Source organism: Curcuma longa, chromosome 10 (genome assembly GCF_044706935.1).
Source record: "Curcuma longa cultivar G26 ecotype Majalengka, Jawa Barat chromosome 10, ITB_CL_G26_1.1, whole genome shotgun sequence".
Classification (NCBI taxonomy): domain Eukaryota; kingdom Viridiplantae; phylum Streptophyta; class Magnoliopsida; order Zingiberales; family Zingiberaceae; genus Curcuma; species Curcuma longa.
Window position 1 is genome coordinate 2,755,259 of NC_133870.1, and position 20,372 is coordinate 2,775,630.

At 41.4% G+C, this 20,372-nt stretch overlaps 1 protein-coding gene and 1 long non-coding RNA gene across 3 annotated transcripts; one reads left to right on the forward strand and one right to left on the reverse strand.

The window, feature by feature from the left end:
• Positions 1-4,642: 4,642 nt before the first annotated feature.
• On the reverse strand, positions 4,643-6,806 carry LOC141836177 (thermospermine synthase ACAULIS5). Of its 2 annotated transcripts, none has more exons than XM_074723600.1 (10): positions 6,498-6,806; positions 6,339-6,405; positions 6,151-6,245; positions 5,953-6,055; positions 5,772-5,860; positions 5,549-5,705; positions 5,407-5,482; positions 5,278-5,336; positions 5,046-5,182; positions 4,643-4,919 (listed from the first exon to the last, which is right to left on the reverse strand). In XM_074723600.1, the coding sequence occupies exons 1-10, from the start codon at positions 6,614-6,616 to the stop codon at positions 4,838-4,840; spliced, it is 984 nt and encodes a 327-aa protein (XP_074579701.1). In that variant the 5' UTR covers positions 6,617-6,806; the 3' UTR covers positions 4,643-4,837. The 2 variants fall into 2 exon arrangements, with proteins under 2 accessions (XP_074579701.1, XP_074579702.1); XM_074723601.1 differs by having other exon boundaries at positions 4,645-4,948; positions 6,498-6,801.
• Positions 6,807-7,774: 968 nt separating this feature from the next.
• LOC141836744 (uncharacterized) lies at positions 7,775-9,788 on the forward strand. Its single transcript, XR_012602482.1, has 3 exons — positions 7,775-8,398; positions 8,484-8,544; positions 9,083-9,788. It is a non-coding gene; the product is annotated as an uncharacterized LOC141836744 (long non-coding RNA).
• Positions 9,789-20,372: the final 10,584 nt, after the last annotated feature.

Below are 20,372 nucleotides of genomic sequence, written 5' to 3' on the forward strand. Positions count from 1 at the left end.
AGGAAGGAAATTAGTATTCTTGGCTACTAAAATTGGAATAGTTCTTTTCCACTGTGGCACCAACACAATCTTCTTTCCCTTGATGTGAAGAGTATATGTATTCTTTCGTCCAGTATGAATAGCACTACGATCATACTGTCAAGGTTACCTCAACAATACATGACATGCATCCATGGCCACCACATCACACCAATGATTATCAAAATATTTGCTGCCAATAGAAAATGATACAAGGCATCGTCTAACTACTATTATCTCACTGTATCTGTTCAGTCACAACAACTTGTATGGCTTAGGATGGTGGTCTTCCTTCAACTATAATTTTTGGACAACCTCATCGGATACAACATTCTAACAACTACCACTGTCAATAATAATTTTACAAACTTTATCCGTAATTGTGTAGGTAGTGTGGAATATAATGGTTCTCAACCAATCATCTCCCAAATTTTTCTTGAGAGTTGGCAGACTCTTGTGAATGACTAAAGTCTCATGACCATCACTATAAAGCACCTCGTCAGCTTTATCATCATCATACACCAGTTCACCAATTGCCTCCTCATCTTCCACATTGATACGATGAAAGCCCAAAGCTACCACGTAGCCCTAGATTTGGAATGATGTAGAGCTATTAGGAAAGATCAAGAAGGATTAGACAAACCTCAAAGGGTGATCCGTTAGTAACCTCAGTCTCGGGTCCCGACCTCGACGTTTGCTTAGTTTCATATGCTGATCTCATCTCAACCTCGAGTCTTAACCTCAGTGCCACTGGATCTTATGCACCAATTACCTCATCCCGATCTATGGTCCTGACCTCGGTATCTGCTTGGCCTTGTGTGACAACCTCATCTCTCAGGTTCTGACCTCGGTGTCTACTGGATCTCAGGCACCGACCTCATCTCGATCTCGGGTCCTAACCTTGGTGTTTACTTGGTCTCACGTGCCGACCTCAATCTCTACTCGGCTTTACCTCGATCTCATGTGTCGACCTTAATCTCTGCTCGGCCTTACCTCGGTCTCATGTGCCGATCTCAATCTCTGCTCGGCCTTACCTCAGTCTCATGCGCTGACCTAATCTTGGTCTCAAGTCTTTCCTCATTCAATCCTAGATGGGACTCATAAAGTCAATTCATCTGTAAGGTTAGGAAACTCCAGGATTGTTTCCTTCGAAGAATGAGAAAAATATCTCGGAAGACATGGACAATTAAATTGTGTATATCAGAGTATACCATAAATAGAAGCATGTATTTCGGAATATATCTTAAACAAACATTGTTGTTTTAGAGATTGAATACATTAACAACTTTATAAAAGGTTACCCATACCCATGGACACAGGTATGCATACACAGAATCCTAATTTTTTCAAGTCCTTAATCTCATTTCTCTCACAAAACTCTAACTTGAGCATCAAGTGACTTGTCCTGATTCACACGCAGTGCCATTCTAATTCTCTCTTGAGTGTTTTTCAGGTTCTTTCATCCTTTCTAGCGACTAGCTCCGGGGAGCATATACGTCAACCCGTGTGTTGACCGGTGGCTTGATTTTCTATGGTATTTAGCTAGAACACATGCCTTCCTCAATCAATAAATTTGTGTCTTTTTGATCAGCAGAAGCAAGTGTCTTGCATTTGTTTGCCCTGTGCCCCTGTTCACCACAACAATAACACCTGATAGAGGCCTTAGAATTAATTTGTGGTCAGAGTGGTCGATTGTTTTGGTCACCTCTAACCACTGATTTTGATTCTGCTATTTTTCAACAACTAGTGCATGATGTTAGGCCTCTGAAACCATCCACAACAAATGAAGACTGATGACATTTTGCAAGGGTTGGCACAACCCCCTAAGTATCGTGTCACCATCTACTCCTCGGTCTCAGATAAGTTATTTTGGGCAATCAATTGGTAGAACTCTTCTATATAATTATCGACCGATCTTGCACCCCTCAGTATGTGAAATCACTGAAACAGAGCTTGGGTGTTGCCCAAAAGAAGAAAGTGGCCTCTCATCTTTTTCTTCATCTTCTCCCAATTAATGATCTTGATCTTACCTTGTTTCTCTCGTGAGTGCTGCAACTGTTCCTACAACGCAGATGCTCGATCCTTGAGTCTGATAGAAACCAATTTCACTTTCACCTAATTGGGCACCTCCTTACAATAAAAAAGAATCCTCTGCTTGTAATATTCCTGAAAACTCAGTTAGATCAATTCAAAAATCGAAGTCTATATACTGTTCCTCTCGACCTTGACGCTTTGAGGCCTTATCATGGTTGTGGTAAGGGTTGTCGAAGGCACATGCAAAATCACGGTCATAGATCTCTTGATCTTCAAAATCCAGCGCCATCAAACATTGGGTTAATTCTGCGATTTGCCTTTACAAATCCTCAATTGTCACATTCTGAATGCTATGATCATGGCATTGGGTTTCCTCCATTGGAACCTGCCTATTGTGACCACAATCACGACGATCTTCTATTGGATCTGATGCGCTGTGATACCAATTAACGTAGGACAGAATAATGATTATTCTGGAGGTGAATGATTAGAGAAAAATTGTAGAGAAAACAAACATGAGAAGTTGGAAAAATGAAGAGAAGTTGCTACACCGCCGTCTCTAGGATTTTTGCTGAAAAAGAAAATTTATTCAATAATCAAAAGTCATTTGAAAACAACTAAACTTGCGTATAAATAGACCATAAATCAACCCCTAGTTTGAAAAAGTCAAAAATACCCTCAAATTAAAATAAAAAATTACTATAAATAGTGAAAAAAATATTTGGAGCCTCTGAAAAGGCATTAAAGATGTCTAATGGGCTCGAAAGTGGATTGGTACAGGTTTCACTTAATAATGAATAGAGATATTTGAAAGAGTTTCAATTAGAAACCGATCGTGTCTCGTTTGATATCCGAGTCAAAAATTATAATCCGTTAAAAATTTGACTCTTCCTGCATCGCCCTTGCATCATCTAGCCATTTTGTCAATCAAGGAGCACACTTGGAGTTCTTCCGGAGCTATTGACATCATCTACAAACAGAGTTCTTCCAAAACTTATCTTCATATTATATTTTGTAGAACAATCTCCTTGATGTTTTCGAATTGTAACTCCATCATGAAAAAATAGTTTCTCTAATTTTAAGATTATGGAGTAAGATTGTTTGACTAGTTTAATACATTATTTCTCTTCTTATCCATGATATGTATGATTCTTGTTTAGTCTATCATGATTAAACATTCATCTATTAAGGCCCTGTTTGGGAGGACGTGAGGGAAAGGGAGGGAAAGGTAAGGAAGGGGAAAAAAAAAATTTTACCTCCGTTTGGGATGGAGTGAGGTAAGGAGGGGAAGGGGAAAGAAGGGGAAGTTGTCCCCTCCCATGCCCATGAATAGGCACAATTTCTTACACCCCAAATTGGGGTGTAAGGAAGGGGAAGAAAAATATTAAAGGTATCTTCCAATTTTACCCTTCTAAATCTAAATCGATCTCTTGCCATCGTTTCTAAATCGAGGCGGCGGAAGCGCGGCACCGGCACGGGAACGGAGAGGACGACGAAATGCTGAACTTGGTCTCGAAGTGGAAGGAGCCAACGCCGAAGCCAGGGAGGAAGAGCACTGCAGGGGCGCCGACGTTGTGAGAGCCAGATCTCTCGTAGTGGACCGCGATGTTGGGTTTCCACTCCTAGAAGAAGCTGCTGATCGGAGACGAACTCGCGCTGCCATCGGCCTCCTCCGGCAAGCTTGGTATTAGGACCTTTGTTGCTCCCTCCGCTGAATTACAGGCCTTCCGCTGGAAAGCAAAGTAGGATTGGAGCGTTCGGAGCTAGTGACGCTACAGGGCCAGCACATGGAGGAAAGGCTCAAGGACAGCAGCGACTCCATATTCTGATTTTCGTGGTTTCGGAAGGGGAAACAAACTGGAAGGAGAAGGGGTTTCAGAAGCGCACCTCACCTGCTGATCAAAGTTCAACCTTTTGGTTCTTCTTCCTGCTCTGCTCTGTTTTGCTGCTTGTACTCGCCGAGGAGGTGGGAAGAAATCTGTTCTGCTGATTATTATCGCCGAGGAGGTGGGAAGAAATGGAGGTTATTTTTGACCTTCTATATATTTAATTTCTATTTCCTTTCCTTTCCTTCCACATAAACTTTTTTTTTCTTCCCAAACAAGGTTACTTCTCTTCCCCCTCCCTTCCCTTCCCTTCCCCTTCCCCTTCCCCTTCCGTTAATGAACCTTCCCTCACCCCATCCAAACAGAGCGTAAGAGTTAGCAGGGTGAGCATTATACCTTATAATAATATAGAGATCAAGTAGGGACGTACATAATTTATCTTGAAAATCGATTTTAATATAAACTAATTTCTCTAGATGATTGAAAAATTAATATACTAATATTAAATTACACGAGTAATGGAGGAAACCCCGAGTAATTCTAGTTTGGTGTGAATCAACTTATGATCAGACGAGACTACTGTTCTTCATGTCCTTCATTTTATCATATAGGGATATATTTGGTCCATGTCCTTCATTTGATCATATATGTCTAGACGTTGACAAAACCATAGCTAATTAAAGGGCCTTGGTTCATTCCAACGCTAATTCATTTTAAGAATACAAAAGAAAGCATAAAATATTTATGAAAGAAAAACTAAATAATGCGAGGGAAACAATCACACACACAAAATTTTAATTGTTTTTTCCCTTTATTTTCCTTTAAGTACAAGCCCTAGTCAACATCACTAGAAGACTTATTGATTTCATTGACAAGTTTACCACTGCTTTTTTATTTGCTCGCACAGGGAAATTAAAGGAACACTTCAACTGGCCGGCGACTTTGATTCCGAGCATGAATTAGGATAGCGCAGTGCTCGTCGCCTGGCCGTCTCTGCCTACCAACCCTTTCCATGTCCGTACAAAAATCTCGCGTTCTCCTCTGTGTAGATATGCGTCTCGTTCAAGAGACTGCGTCGGTTGTTCAGATTAAACAAGAACAAGAAGACCATCGATCTTTTGGATCACAAAGAGAAAAAAATTAACGGGCTTGCAATGGGATACTTACGACGTGTAGACGCTCTTGTTCATGGTGGTGGAAGATACCAGCGACTCGCCGTTTAGGTAGAGAAGCTCTCCATTGATTCTTTCACCAATCCTCTCATCAATCTGACGGGAATCCATCACCAGAGGCTCATCCGATGCCTTCGTCAACAACCAATAAAAGAAGGCAGTTTTCACTGTTTTTACGCACGAAAGTATGCGAAAAATTAAGCACTTGTCAAAGAGATACAACTTACCATAACCCATCCCCACGTATCAGCAAAGGAAGGGACATGAGTCGTGTAGGCAACCACATCTGTAGAGAATGCATGAATTTATAAGTTCGGACTAACTTGTGCTAATTAAGTACAATGAACACACCATACATTTGAAGACATGCTTCAAGGTGTTGTAGATGGAAGAGAAGACTTCCTTGTGGGTGAGAACACCAGCTGGTCCAGCCTAATTACAATAAATAATCAAATAGGTTGTCGGATCGCTTTACACTGAATATGTAGGGTGAGAGACCTGAGTGACAAAGATGCCTTGATGCCGCAGCTTCGGCTTCAGAATTTGCTCGTAGAAGGATTTAGTGTAAAGCTGATAGCATGGTCCTCCTTCCATAGGGTCAGACAAGTCACCCACTATGATGTCATACTGTTCCTCCCTCTTCTCAAGTTCAGCCCTAGAACAATCCCATAGATATTATTTATTAAATTAAATGAACAATAATTTGGGTCTTAAATCTTACTTGGCGTCGTTGATGATGAGGCAGAGCTTGCTGTCTCCGAATGCGCTTTGGTTTACTGTCAAGTACTTTCTGCAGAAATCCACCACCTCCTGCCAGTTTCATCAGACACACACAAATCATGATCAACCACACGCATGACGCATGGGCATTAAGTAAGAGCTAGAGATTATCTGACAGAAACCTCGTCGATGTCGCACATCACCACGCTCTCTACAGTCCGATGCTTGAGGACTTCCCTCGCTGCCGATCCCTCTCCTCCTCCCATAATAAACACCGTCTTGGGGCTGCATGCAGAAATCAGAAATGACTTAGCAAGTTCAATAGATACGATTAAAATACGAAAATACTGCGTGCATGTCCAAACAGAGGAAGGACAGACTTAGGGTGGCAAAGTAGGGAGGGATGGATCAAGCACTCATGGTAGATGAACTCGTCGATCTCGGCGCTCTGCATCTTTCCGTCGATCACCAAAACCTTACAGCACGCAGAAGAAATTGAAGGAAACAGACTAGAAAAGATCCAGAAGGGTGAACCGAAAAGAGGAGAAGACTATCAAATCATGCAAACCTTGCCGAAACGTTTGGTGTCAATAAGAGCTATTTCTTGGTACTTGCTGGTCCCTTTATGCAGCACACTGATGAGTCCAATTTAAAGCATGGATATATATAAGCTTCATGAAACTTAAACTAGAATAGGGTTGTGGAGTGAAAAGAACCGATCAGCTACCTGTTCAAAGCAAAAGACCACTTGAGATCGTCGTCAATCTCCTCTTCGTACCATTTGCATGCGTCTGCATCATCTTTGGCATGGCGGCACTGGTCCTTCGCATCGGCTTGGCTATCCATCAGATAGAAGTATACACTCGAAGACAAAAGGAAGAGGTAGAAGAAACTGACAGAGGAAGTAGGAACAGAGTCGAAGGGTGCAATTGGGTCGCAGTAATTAAGGCATGGAGACGGGGAGGGAGGGATGGCTGTCGTATATATAGGGCACGAGGGCGTGCAGCGTGGATATGGTGAAGGGCGTTTGGTGGAGGATAAAAGGAGAGCGAGAACCGAGAAACGGTCGCAGAAACGGAGTGAGCATAAGTGGGACGTCGCACGCGAACGAGTGCGCGACAGCACTGATTTGCGTTTACCTCAGTCTGGGTTGGTGCGAGCGAAGCATGAAGGAGACATTATGCAGACCACCGCCGACACGCGTACCCTCTCCTTGCCCTCGTCTAGTCAGCACCGCTGGCTGACATGGCACCGGCACCGAGACGGTAACCGACACTCCCTTCAAAAAAAAAAAGTCGTTGTTATTACTATCCATTAAAAATTTTAAATTAATTTAAAAAATTGGATCAATATAAAAATTATTGGTAAAATAATTGCCATAACAATAATTCATATAAAATATACTAAATAATAATGGTTACAATTCTTATGTAATTAAAAATATTTAATATTAGAAAAAGTACATACCAAATATGGTGGTATGTTAGGAAAGGGGTTATCAGTTTCCCCAAAGGAGATAATATATTAATTAAAATGATTAGATAAATTTGGAACAACATAAAAACATGTCATTAAAATAATAATACAAATGATTAAGTACTACCATCAACACGTACCTAATTAATAAAATATTTAAATGTACTGATTATATATAAAATATTTCATGTATAATATTATAATTCAATTTTATCATGATATAGATAGATACATTTCATATTATCAAAACTTTTATGTAATATATAAATAAAAGTATGAGACAGGAGTGAATAGCATTATAAAAAAAATTAGTTTAAAATAAATTTTCAAAATTTAACTAAGTATAGTTGTAAAGTACGGTAATAATAATAATATATATATATATATATATATATATATATATATATATATATATATAGGATTATTGGATTCGGGTTTAAAACTCCGTTAGCCCGTTAGGAATACAGTAACCCCGATTCTTCTTCTTCCCCCTAGCCGCGCCCGACTTTCCTTCTTCCGCCCGTTCTTCTTCCGTTACACGGCGCGATTTCTTTCTCCAGCCACCCGCGACCGTTTTCCCTTCTTGAAACCGACGCCCTCTCCTCTTCCCCTTCAATTCATCGCCTGCAACCAGGGAGGGAGACGCCGCATGACACCGCGTGAAACCGCGATTTTCCCCTTTGCCCGACGCTGCTGTCACCGCGTTGAGACGCCGCCCGGCGCCTTTCCCTTCTCCTCTGTGAAGGACACCACCGCCCGGCTGCCGCTTTCCTTCTTCGGCTGTCCGCCGCTCTGTCACTCGGACAGCCGCTCTGTCTCACCTGAGGGAGGTCGCCGCCGCCGACGTTGCTTCCTCCATTCCCGATCTTGGGAAGCGTCGGCCCGTCGGTCACGGATCGGGCGCCGCCGCGTGGAGAAGGAGCCAACACCGTCTCCCTCTCCCTCTCCTCTGTGCCCTAGCCGCAACCCACTGCCGCCGCACCTCCTTCCTCCATCAGCTCTGCTCCGCCCAGGTTTTGCCGCCGTGTGGGGAAGAGGAACGCCGGAGTCCTCTGATAGAGCCGTCGCCACTGTCCCCTGGCCGTGAGTAGGAGTCCACAGTCGTTGAGGAGGAAGACTTCTATTCCGGCATCTCTTGTCTCGCTTGGAATGGTAAGGATTTCATTGTTGATGAGACCCCCTTACCTATCTTTTGATTCGGTTTTCAAATTTATAATCGGAGCTTGCTGTTTAGCAGGTATCTTCAAGCCTCTAAGAATCACCAACTATTGGGTAGATAGATCAAAAAGATCATTAAGGTAAAGAACGACTTCATGCTTAGTACTCATGTATGAACTTTTACGGTGTTGTTTATGCCTTAGCTCAATTTGAGAGATTTTTGTGATGTGTTTCATATGATACAATGGGCGTGGTGGAATATTGCCAATTGGAAGTTATTAATGTCATTTTTGTAGTTTATACGGTTCAACCATTTGAGCATGATTTCATTTAAACTAAATTGTGGTTTTCTTTTGGTTGAAAAGAGAAAGTTGGGTAGTCCTTCTAACAAGGAAAAATCTTGAAAATTAATCAGTGATGTAATTCATCATTTTGAAAGGAATAAACATAAGACATTGCTTTGAACATGAGGATAAGTAATCGAGAGAATTCCTAAACCAAAGGCAAATCTCATAATTATGGGCAATTACAATAGGTATTATAATTAGGAGTTTGTCATTTAATTAAGGGTTAATTAAATGAATAGGAATATCTAGGATCGGACTTTATACGATTTAAATTTTTCATTAGCTAATCACCTTGATATGTAAATAGCTAAGTTTAAGTCCCGTGTTACAGGATATTGACCTGCTACCGGACTTCTAGACGGAGGTTCTTTTCTTACACGAACTACTTTGAAAGGCGGGTATCTCGACTTATCTTTGAGATATGTCATTTTGATGTGTATAGTTTTGCTATAGCTAGTAGTAATTTTATGCTTTTATATCTGCCATGGTATGTTACTACTTGTTTCATGTTGTATATCATTTATATCTATTACTGGTCTAGGTTTCATATCATCTTGATACTTGCTCTTTATATATATATGTTCATCAGAGTAGTGATATACTGTTTCCTTATTGGGCATAGATTGGTAGATATTGCACGCATTAGTGTCATACACCATCCTTGCATGATTGCATATTAGCGATCATCGACTCCTTTGTAGTCTGAGTCCGTCGTTAGTTACATGATCTGCGCACATTGCCACTCACGAGTTAGTGGTACATCAGGAGGGTGTGTGCAGTTGTTTTGTCAGGGCTCCACTCGGCCGCTCAGGGGTAGTGGTGTCGCAGCGCGGTAGTATTACAGGGATCCCTCCTTTTTACTGTGAGACGAGATGAGAGCTATGCTCCCCCATATACTTGCGGTAGGAGGATAGGTGTACTCCGTCAGCATCCTGTCCACTCGGTCACGCAGGAGCAATGACGCCAGAGTGCACAGTTGTCATAGCCCTACCCACTCGACCTCACCATTGTCGGTGACGGTGGCTGACTGACGTCAAGGGTGATTATGTCATTGCATCATGTGCATACTGTATGGATTGCATTTATTATTGCTTGCTATATTTTGTTTGCTGCATATGTTTGACATGCACATACAGGAGGCTTTATGCATTTGCTTTGGTGACCGTGTATCTATTTACATGGTTCGTGCCATTGTGTTGGTATAGATGATTCTGGTATGTACATCTTTTCCGTAGTTTCAGTGTGCATTTCTTACTGTACTGACATGATTATTACTGCTAGATAGCTTATTATACATATCTGCGAGATATCCGTTGAGTTTCTTGAACTCATCCCGTTGATTTTATTCTTTTCAGGTTGACGTCTGTCTGGAGAGTCGCGCTGCTAGTCCCCCGTCGATTTGCATTCGACTATTTTGGTTTTGTTTACGTTATTAGTATCTACGTTTCAGAACTTGCTTTATACCGTGTGGATTTTCGTATTCATGTTTTGGTTTTGTTGTGCATGTTATAGAATACTGGTTGTGGACCTTATTCAAGTAGTTTAATTCTTGTTATGTATTTTGTCATGTATGGATTATGACCGTGTAGGCCTTATTGTGGCCAGGTAGGCTTTATGATATATATGTATTCAGGGAAATGACAATTGTTATAGGGAAGATGCTGTCGAAATTTTCGGGCAGCCGTCTTCCGGGGCATGACAATTTATTTGGTATCAGAGTGGAGGTTTTCGAGACTTTTGGTGTTAATGGATTTTCGGAGTTTATCTGATACCAATTTATTTCGGTATCAGAGAAAAAAATATGCAATGCCTTTCGGTTTTGGTGCTTCGGATTTTTGTTTTAGAGTCGTTATTGCGACAAGGTCATGTTTGGGACTAGCGGCGACAGGACATCTCCAGACGACAATAGGTAAAATGTCTAATTTAGGAACTGTATACCTTTGGTAATACTTGGTAATAATGTTTCAGATATGACTCGAGGAAAACATGCTCCTGCACGGAGACGTGGTGCAGGACGGCCACGTAAGAGGACGTTCGAATCTCTGATGATCAAGCCACCAGAGGGGCCTACTAAGGTTGAGCCTGTCTCTCAGAGACAGACCCTAAACCCTAAACCCTAAACCCATGATTTTATTATGACTCTTGTAGTGGTGTTTGATAAGGATTTGGGTGATATCTGATTTATGATCTTACATTTTATATCATAAATACGTGTTGCTAGATGCTTCTGCATCATTCTCTTTGGCAAGAGACTTTAATTAAAGGTCGCGCGTTTTGACTTAATTCAGATTTATTAACTATGAGGGAAGATTACATTGTGTATTTATTGGATCTTTCCAACATGTCAATAAAGGACTAAAGGTTCTTAAGGAGTTCTCTCACAAGGATTAAATAGATTCTAAAGATCATAATCAGGTCATATGTCAATCAATGCGTAGGGAGTTATGCATATCAAGTTGGGTGGCCTTCCAACATCAAATTGATGTTTGAGGACCAATGAGGGACAATGACCAAGGAGAGCAAGGCTCAAGAAGTTTGTTGGAGAAAAAAATAATTATAAGATGTTTGAGGATTGTTAGGGATAACATGAGAAAAAGAAGAGATGGAAAAAAACTAAGGCATTAGCTTTTGGAATAATTAGAGTAGCATGAATTATTCCCCGACTGAAGGAAGTTAAAATTAAATTATGAGATAAAGAAGATATAAAAGAGCTTTAAATTTTGTTGTCGAAGTATATGAGTGTTATATTTTGAAAATTAACTGAGATTTTACTAAATATAATTAACGGTTAACTAATGGTTAAATATTGTCTTATTGAAATTATGATCAGATAAGAAATTGTCATTACTTGTTGGGAGCACAAGAAGTTTATTTGTCACGCTTCTGTTCAGCATAATACATGCAATTGTGCCTCTAAATATTTCCCAATGTGTGTGGTGGACTACGCCTCATGATCTCATAATCTCTCTTGTGAAGTGCCGACTTAGTCTCCATACGATTTGGTCTGAGCTTGGAGTAGCTTGGAGTAAAATCCCTTTGCCTTAGTCTCATAGTCGATCATCTCACAACCCCTTTGTTGGGAGTAGTTGTTGAAATTGATCACAAAGGTATCGATTGTGGTGTTGATGATTAGTGATGCAATTAGATACATTGTTAGTAATTGAGGTAAATCAGGTAGACTCTTACCTGTATTCCTTTGTTGTTGGCTAGGTTTGTTTTGGTTGGGGAAAATAATTTGACGTTTATTATAACAAAAGGACCTATTGATTGATTAGTTTGGAATGTGACTGAGATTACGTTATTGTAATTGTGTGCTGATAGTGACTTATAAAGATATTTTGATCTTGTAAATATTAGTCATACAAGGCTAATTGTGAGGAGATTGAGAGGACATTGATTTGGATAGGTAATATATTGAGGTTCTGTTTGATGATAAATTGTTTAAATTGAAAATTGGATAAAAATTTAAGGACTTTATTGGTTTAATTATGGTTACTAAAAATGTGATTAATTTCATGGTTGGGATGGTTTGTGGATGCATACATGTGATATCAAACAGTGGGTGATCAAGGATAGTGATATAACCATGTTTTCTTAGGGTTGGTTTTGATGCACTGGATTGTTACAAAGAATTAGATTTACCTTGTTCTAGTTGCTTGAGTTGTTCTGTTGCTATTGCTTTCTTATTTCAATGATTGCACATATGTAAGATCTCTAATGTATCTTCATGCAACATATTTTGTGTCTCATAGTTTATTATAGAGGTGATATGCCAATCCTTGAGATGCAGCCCCTAGTAAAAAAAAAAAATGAAACAAATAACAACAATAGCATAAATGTCTTGGAGGTGCTGAGTTTAGATTCTAGATTGATGGAATGGAAATTTCTGAATTGTATGGCTTCTGTTGTAGGGGATTCTGAACCTTGAGTTAATTGCTAGTAGCTCTTACAAATTTTCAGCTATTTAGAAGTTTGACACTAAGGTTAAGAAAAAAAAAATAGAAATGAGTTTCCAAGGTTCAGGAACTAAGTCAATAAAGCTGAAACTGAAGGAACTATTGTATATCCAGGTTGTTTATACACATTCTTGTAAATGAAAAGCTCAAGTAAACCCTTGTATTCTCATTAATAAGCAGTGTTCCCCTCTGTCTAAGTTTCCCATGGTTAAAAATTTGGAATTTTATGGAATTTGAATTCTGAAACAACAACTAATCCAAGAATCAAAATCTGAAATTAAATTCAAGGAAATTAAGGAACTGGTTAATGGCAAGCTTAGAAAGAAGAAAACACCAGTTGTCACTAAAAGAATAGAAGTTTCACTTGAAGTTGTGGTTGGTCAAAGACTGGAATTACAATTGGATGCAACTCCTACATTCAGCTCCAAATTTCAAATTCAATAAAGCAGTTATTCAGAATTACAGATTGAATTTGATTCATTGAATCTGAATGCCTGAATTTGATTTCTGATTCCAGAAACAAATGCTTTTGATTTAGATGTTTGCTAGTGTGGCACTGCAGTTGTAGAAATTATAGGAATTGTACTAAAAAAAAAATTTGCTAAGAATAATGGAAGGTGGATTTAGAGAGGGAAAGCTGCTGGAAAGTCCATGCCTTAATCAGATTTCTAGTGAAGATAATTCATTTGTAGTGGTGATGATCTCTAAATATGAATGAAGTGTCCTCCAATTGATAAGCATTTTTCTCTTGTGCCAACTGCTCAGCATTACTTCGGATTGACGCTCCAACTATTCTAGTGCTAAATGAGAGCCCTTGCTAAGCTCTCCTCTTCATGATTCACTCTGAAACTCCATTAACTAGGAATTTCTGAAACTGAAGCCTGAAACTGTTATTTGATTCTCTGCACCTAATCTGCATAAATTCTTTGAGATTGGATGTAAATCTGGTCTCTGGGAAGCCAAGTTCTTGTCACAACTCTCTAATCAGAAAAAAAAAAGTTTAGGTAGAGATCTTGTTCTCTAATTGTCAACTGGGGTATCATTCCTTGCCAAATCTTCTACTTCATTGATTTCTGAAACTGCAACTCTGAAATTTAGTATAGAAATTATCAAGTTTCTAACCAGAAACTATTCTAGTTGAGGCTCCTGATAATTCAGTGCTAAATATTGTTATAACCTCTGTAAACTCTTCATGATTCAGGCCGGAACTATTTCAGACTTTCAATTCTAAAACTAACATTCAAGGAGCTGGTTTCTAAAGTTGAATTTAGGAAACTAAAACTTGCTGCTGAGAAAGTTTGGATTGATGTATAAATTCCAACATGTTACGTATCAAGTTTCTATTGCGAGATTTGGATCAGTACAAATCTAAATGAACTACCTGATCTTTCGTTGCCACTTGATGCGCCTTGCTCCTCAAGTTTTTCATGATTCAAAGTATGATGTTTTAATGGATTTGAATTCTGGAATTCTGAATTGTAAACCTATTTAGTGTTGACTCTAAATGCTGATTATGGCCAGTAACAATTTGAATCAAAGCTCCTATTATTGCAGTGCTTAATGACACCTACTTCTGAGCTGAATTACAATGAATTCTACACTATCATTCATAGCTCTCTAAAATCTTTTGGAAATAGTTCACGAATCTGTTTGATGTATTGCTGATGTGTGGCAATCTTAAATCTTGATTGGTACTAAGGCATCTGAGCTTGTGGAATAGCTTCATTTGACTTGATTTGTATGTTAAGTATATAAGATTCAAGGTTTGAACAACAACTTGTTAAGTGATCTGAAAATTCAGATGTGTTGTGATGTTCTCTCTTGCTGACTCTGAATTCTGTTGGAGTTCACCACCACTAGCTTGGTACCTGTTATCAGAGTTCAGCAGGCTTCTTAGACTTCCTTATTGATGCTGGTGGACCTACAAGCTGCTCAGTTTGAGATCCTGGGACTATGTACAGTGCCTTGAACACTGTTTGTGCCAACTTTAGAATGGTTCTGAGAGTGATACGAGGTGCTTTTTGGAGTTCAGTTTGCTTAGCCACGTGGACTTTCAAGTGTCCTCTTTTGTATAGGGCCCTTACCCAGTACTGTAGTCCTACAACTCTCAATCACCATTGGGTTGTCAGTTTTATTTTTTTTCCTTTGTACTATGCTTTAACTGTTATGTATTTCTAAGAGTTTCACCTGCGAAAGGGGTGAAGAGATTTAACCTCTGAGGTAAGCTAGTTCCACGGTACATTGGGCCTTTCCAGAACTTAGAGAGGATTGGAGCAGTAGCTTACCGCCTAGCGCTACCCCCGTCCTTGGCTGGTATTCACAACGTTTTTCATGTGTCCATACTGAGGAGATATGTACCAGACCGCACACATATTCTGTTGGATGTATCAGTCCTCATTCAGCCTGATGCTACATATGAGGAGACCCCAATACGGGTTCTAGACCACAAAGAGCGTCAGTTACGGAGGAGGACCATTCGGCTCGTTAAAGTCGAATGACAGCATCATTCTGACGAGGAGACTACCTGGGAGCTTGAGGATACGATTCAGTCGGTTGCGCACTGGCTTCTCCTTCTCTTTGATCGCCGGCCGTGTGGGATATGGCATCCGAGAACCCTAGCTGTGGCGTCCTTTCTTCCTTCTTCGTGATTGCGTCGCCCTTTGTCGTCTGCTTCTTTCTCCCCAAGCACAGCAGCCACTCGATCGTCGCCTTCTTCATGCAGGAGATAGAAACCCTAGCCGAGTGGTTTTCTTCTTCCCTTCGTGCGACGCCGGCCTCTTTCTCCCTTCTCTGTTCGGAACGCTGCCTGATCAGGGGATGGCGACCGTCGCCGCCTGGCTTCTATCGTCGCCGGAGCACTGCCGAAGTGCCGCTCAATTGGGTTGTCAACCCTGCCCTTGCTTCGCCGAAGTCGGAGCTGCTGTCGTGTCATGGCTAGAGCCATTGCGTGTCAATGTCAGAATTGCTGCCGGAGAGGAGTTGGTCCAGGAGCGTGTGAAGCTGCCGGAGCGTGTTTGTCGCCGACCACCGGAGCTACTATAACTGTTGGTTGATTTTGCTGTCGGGTTGAATTTCGGGGTTTCCGTCGAAATTTATTGTCCAATCGTCGGAAATTATTTCTGGCCATCGGATAGATTATCCGGCAGTTACCGATCAACTTCAGTCGTCTAACGACCCTTCGTCATTCTCTCGAAAGCTTACGAAGCTTTTGGAAAATTGTTCCATCATCACTGAAAATAGTTTCTGGTTTGTCTGTTATCGGCGGTCAAAGGTTGACCACCGAAAACTACAGTGGGAATATGATTTTCGGTGATAGTTAGAAAGCCCCGGAACGATCGCGATAAACGTTGTTGCGTGGTTTCCGGAATAAGGCTTCTCTCGAATCGATCGTTATCGATCATCGGCTAGTACCGAAAACGATGACGTGACTCGTGGCTTCCGAAGCCATCCAGACGAGAGCTTGGCGTGGATCACCAGTAGAAGCGGGACTTCGACAAAAGACCGCTCAATTGATGCTAATACCGCTCAACGTCATCATCCACGAGGTATGCTTAGAATAATCTTTTATTCTAAAAATTTTAATTTCTGTCATACCTTATACATGTTATTTCCTGTTTTGCCATGCGTATGTTGTGATAATAATTAGATTAATTATTTATATATTTTCGCTGTGCACATTTGCGAAATGTGTAAACACGCGCATTGCAGCGGGACGATCCCAACAATTTCATGATGCTTTTGAGTTTCATACGACTTATGAGCTCTATCAATGGATGGAAAACATAGGACATATCCATGAGATGACCCAACAATCCATTTTATTTTGTGAGATTTTCGATGTATGAGATATTGATTTTATGGATCATTTTCTTGTTTCATTTGGATTTGCTTATATATTGTTAGCTGTTGATTATGTATCGAAATGGAGGCCTGATAAGTGGCTTTTGGATGGGATAATTTAGGGTTATATCGTATTATTTTGATCATTTTTTGTATTATAAATTAGATTTTTAGTCCATTTCTCTAACTTGGATGAATTTGAGGTCTTCATTCTATTTCTTATTAATTTGAGATAATTTATGGGTATTAATTTACGGTATTTAATTTTGCAAAAAATTAAAATGAAGATAATACTTTTTGGATAATTACAATCAAGTTCAATTGTAAAGATTTGAAATTAGACAAAGAAAATCAATTCAAAAACCCAAGGAAAAGCCCAATTTTAGAAAAAAAATCGATTTGGTTCAGGTCTGGTTCAAGTTTGGTTTGGTTCGGGCTCAATCCGATTCATTCTTGGTTAAAGCCGGCCGATTCAGCACGGGCATATAATCCTAATTCAAGTTCTGGCTAGGTTTTTTCTCTCTTTTGGGAATCGCGAGCACTATAGCTTCTCGCTCACGATTCCCAACTGAGCTCCCAACAACTTCTTCTTCACCGCCATCTCTGTTCTTCCCGATTGGCATCAACATGGTTGTGTGCAGTAGCCGCGGTCGACGAGTGCCAATGCAACCATAGGAGCCTTCGCCGATGTGGTTCCGAATGCGACAGTTTCTTCATCTTCGTCGATCGTGGAAGGTTGCTGAGAGTGGCCAGCTCTAGCAATTGGCTGCCGACGACATTTTGCACAGTAGGGACGCCAGCCATGAGTGGTTGCTTCGACAAGCTCCCTATCCCTCCGCATCCACCGGAGCTTCGAGTAGAGGCCGACTTCGCCAACGTGGTTTCAAACGCGGGGGAGGTTCTATTTGCAACTCCGATCATCCCTTATCCACTGATTTTTTTTTTTATGAAAGGTAAATATATATATCATCAAAGAGAATGCACCAAGATACATGAGCTCCAATGACGTCAGCTCATATCATGTTTGACGAACTGTCAGATCTGAGCAATCGCCAGAGGTAAGCTGTACATGTCCTCATATAAATACCATACCTATCTCAATGCCTCTGACTTTATCATGTGTACAAAACCATGTCACCATCTCATGTCCTCGACAGGTGTCCATGTCGTCCTCCTGAATGGTGAGGGTAGCCCTCCAGTCGTCCAGCACTAACAATGTCGACCGATATCCGCATGCACGTGCATCAGACTGCTGCACAATCATTAGTCACTGCCTCTCCGATGGCATCTCCACCAGCCATCATCTCCTGTAGGTGTAGCCGTAGCGCAGCTATCACAGTGAACGTTATCCAGCTAGCTCCACCCACGTCCTCCCCTAGGTGCCTGTCATCCCCATTGTCCATCACCACCAGCAACTGCCGCCGCCAGCTCTACCCACACCGTCCGCTAGGCGCCAGCCAACCACATCAGCCATCCTCAGAAGAACCTGTCCTTCATTCCAGGCCTAGGAAGTCCTGGGAGTTACACACTTTTAGCAAGTGACCAGCTATCAACGGATTTGGCGTGTCTTTATCGCAACCGTTACTACAGACTAGATAGGCAATGTCGGTCGACCTATTCACCCTCATAGGCTTTTTGGCAAAGCCTTAGCCATCAACGGATTTGGGATGTCTTTATCGGGAGCCATTTGCTGTGGACTAAATGGATCTAGATGGGTGGATCCATACACCCCAAAATGTCTTTTTTTTTTTTTTACAGTGGTAGCATGCATGCATGAATGCAAGTCTATGTACATGGCCTGTGTAAGCAAGGGCAAATACAAATGCACCTATATATATAAGGGAGCCCTACTCTAACATGTGTGCGAATCTAATGCTCTCCCTATGTGAATGTATATATGCAAGTGAATGTACATGATACATGAGAATGCATGTGACATGAATCCAGTCCCAAAGACGTCATGATCCGCCGTGGCTTACTCCTGTCGCAACTCTCGCTCTGTGTAGATGCCCATTGCTCGATACACATGCGTCTGTACTCTCCGAATGAGCGCCGTCTTGTCCAGTCGCCTTCTCTCATGCATGCTGCGATTGTGGGCCCCCCATATATGGTGTACCAGAGCCGCAGGGGCGATGTGCCGTGCCAGTGAGGCTGTGGAAGTCCTCCGGTACTGCCGCCTGAAGATCCTTAGTGTACTGCGATAGGTGGTCATCTTAGGCCGCATGCGCTACCACGCCCGTATCCGCCCCCATAAGCGACTAGTAGTCTCGCACCGAAAGAAGACATGCTCTAGGGTCTCCTCCTGCCGGCAGAATGTGCAGCGCCTCTCCGGTAAGAGCTGCGCGGCTTGGACTTGTAGTCTCCCCTGTCAGCAACCATAATGTGAAGGCATGACTCGACTGTATGGAGCGGTGCCAGACTGTCCTCGCCCACGGCTGCCTCGGTCTGACACCTCTGAAATGATCGTATGCCCGCCAAACACCTCCCTGCCGCTGTTGAAACCATGATGCTAATAGTTGCGTTGCCGCTGCTAGGCTACCTGCTGCCTGGAGGAGGCTGTCTCTGATATGAAGTAGCTGCTTAAGGAGTGGGGAGTCACCGACCTGCTCTCCACTCCCAAAGCCCTACCCTCTGTAAGTACTTGTGATGTATCCATCTGATCCACAGGGCATCCTGCTTGTCCTGGATGCGCCATAGAACCTTTGCTAGTAAGGCTAGGTTCCAAGCCCGTAAGTCCCTCAGGCCCAGACCACCCTCCGCTCTCGGCCGACATAACTCTGTCCACGCAATCAGGGGTCGCCGAGTGGTCCACATAAATGATCTACAGAGCTCATGTATACGATCAATCACTCCACTAGCGATGGACAGAATGGACATCCAATAACACTCGAGGCCCTGCAGTACCGAAGCTACCAGCTGCGCCTTCCCTGCATAGGACAGGGTTGCCTTGGGCCAAGATGTGACCCTCCTCGTCAGAGCATCTAATAAAGTCTTGTAATCTGAAAATCCTGAGCTTCTGAGAGGCAATGGGGATCCCTAGATATCTGAAAGGCATTACCCCCTGCTGAAAATCGGTGATGCTCAAAAGTTGGTTTCGAGTACTGTCATCCACCCCTGCCATATGTGATTTTTGAAAGGCATCCCTTATCCACTAATGAAGCAAGGTAAGGGTTCTGATTTTGTCGTGGACAACAGGGGTTCGGGCAGAGGAAGGAGCTCCGGATCTCAGTTTCTTCGATCAAATCTCACCGGAGTCGTCCAACTCCGACAAGGTTCTTCGTCCCGTTGGTGCAAATCAATCGAGTTTCTGTGTGCTATGTTGAGCCGATCCGGGTAAAACCCTAACTTCTAACTCAAATTTCTAGTTTGATTTTGTTCTGAATGAATTGTTGAATTGTTGAATAGGAATAGAATTATTAGTGATTTGGTTTGGTTGTTTGATCTACAATTTTTGTGATTCATATAAATGGTGTTGTATGAATATGTTATTGAATTAAGATGGATTAGAATGAGCATATGTGTTTGTTGATTTGTTATGAAAGTGTTCTTGCTGTTGAAATCTTGGGAAGAAATCGAACGATGGGATATTTTGTTGAATTTATAGACATGGAAATGGATTATAAAATTTAAGTTGTATGGTTGCAATTGTAGTGATGGAACTTGATAGGTTGTTTATTGTTGTTGTTGAATGAAACATAGTGTGATGTTCAGCTTTGTAATTTGATGTTTGTAATGGATAATGATATAAACTTGTTCTTGATGTAGTTTTGTTATTGGGTTGAAATCGATTGTAACTAAGAATGTTTGGTTGTTGAATGAGTTTGT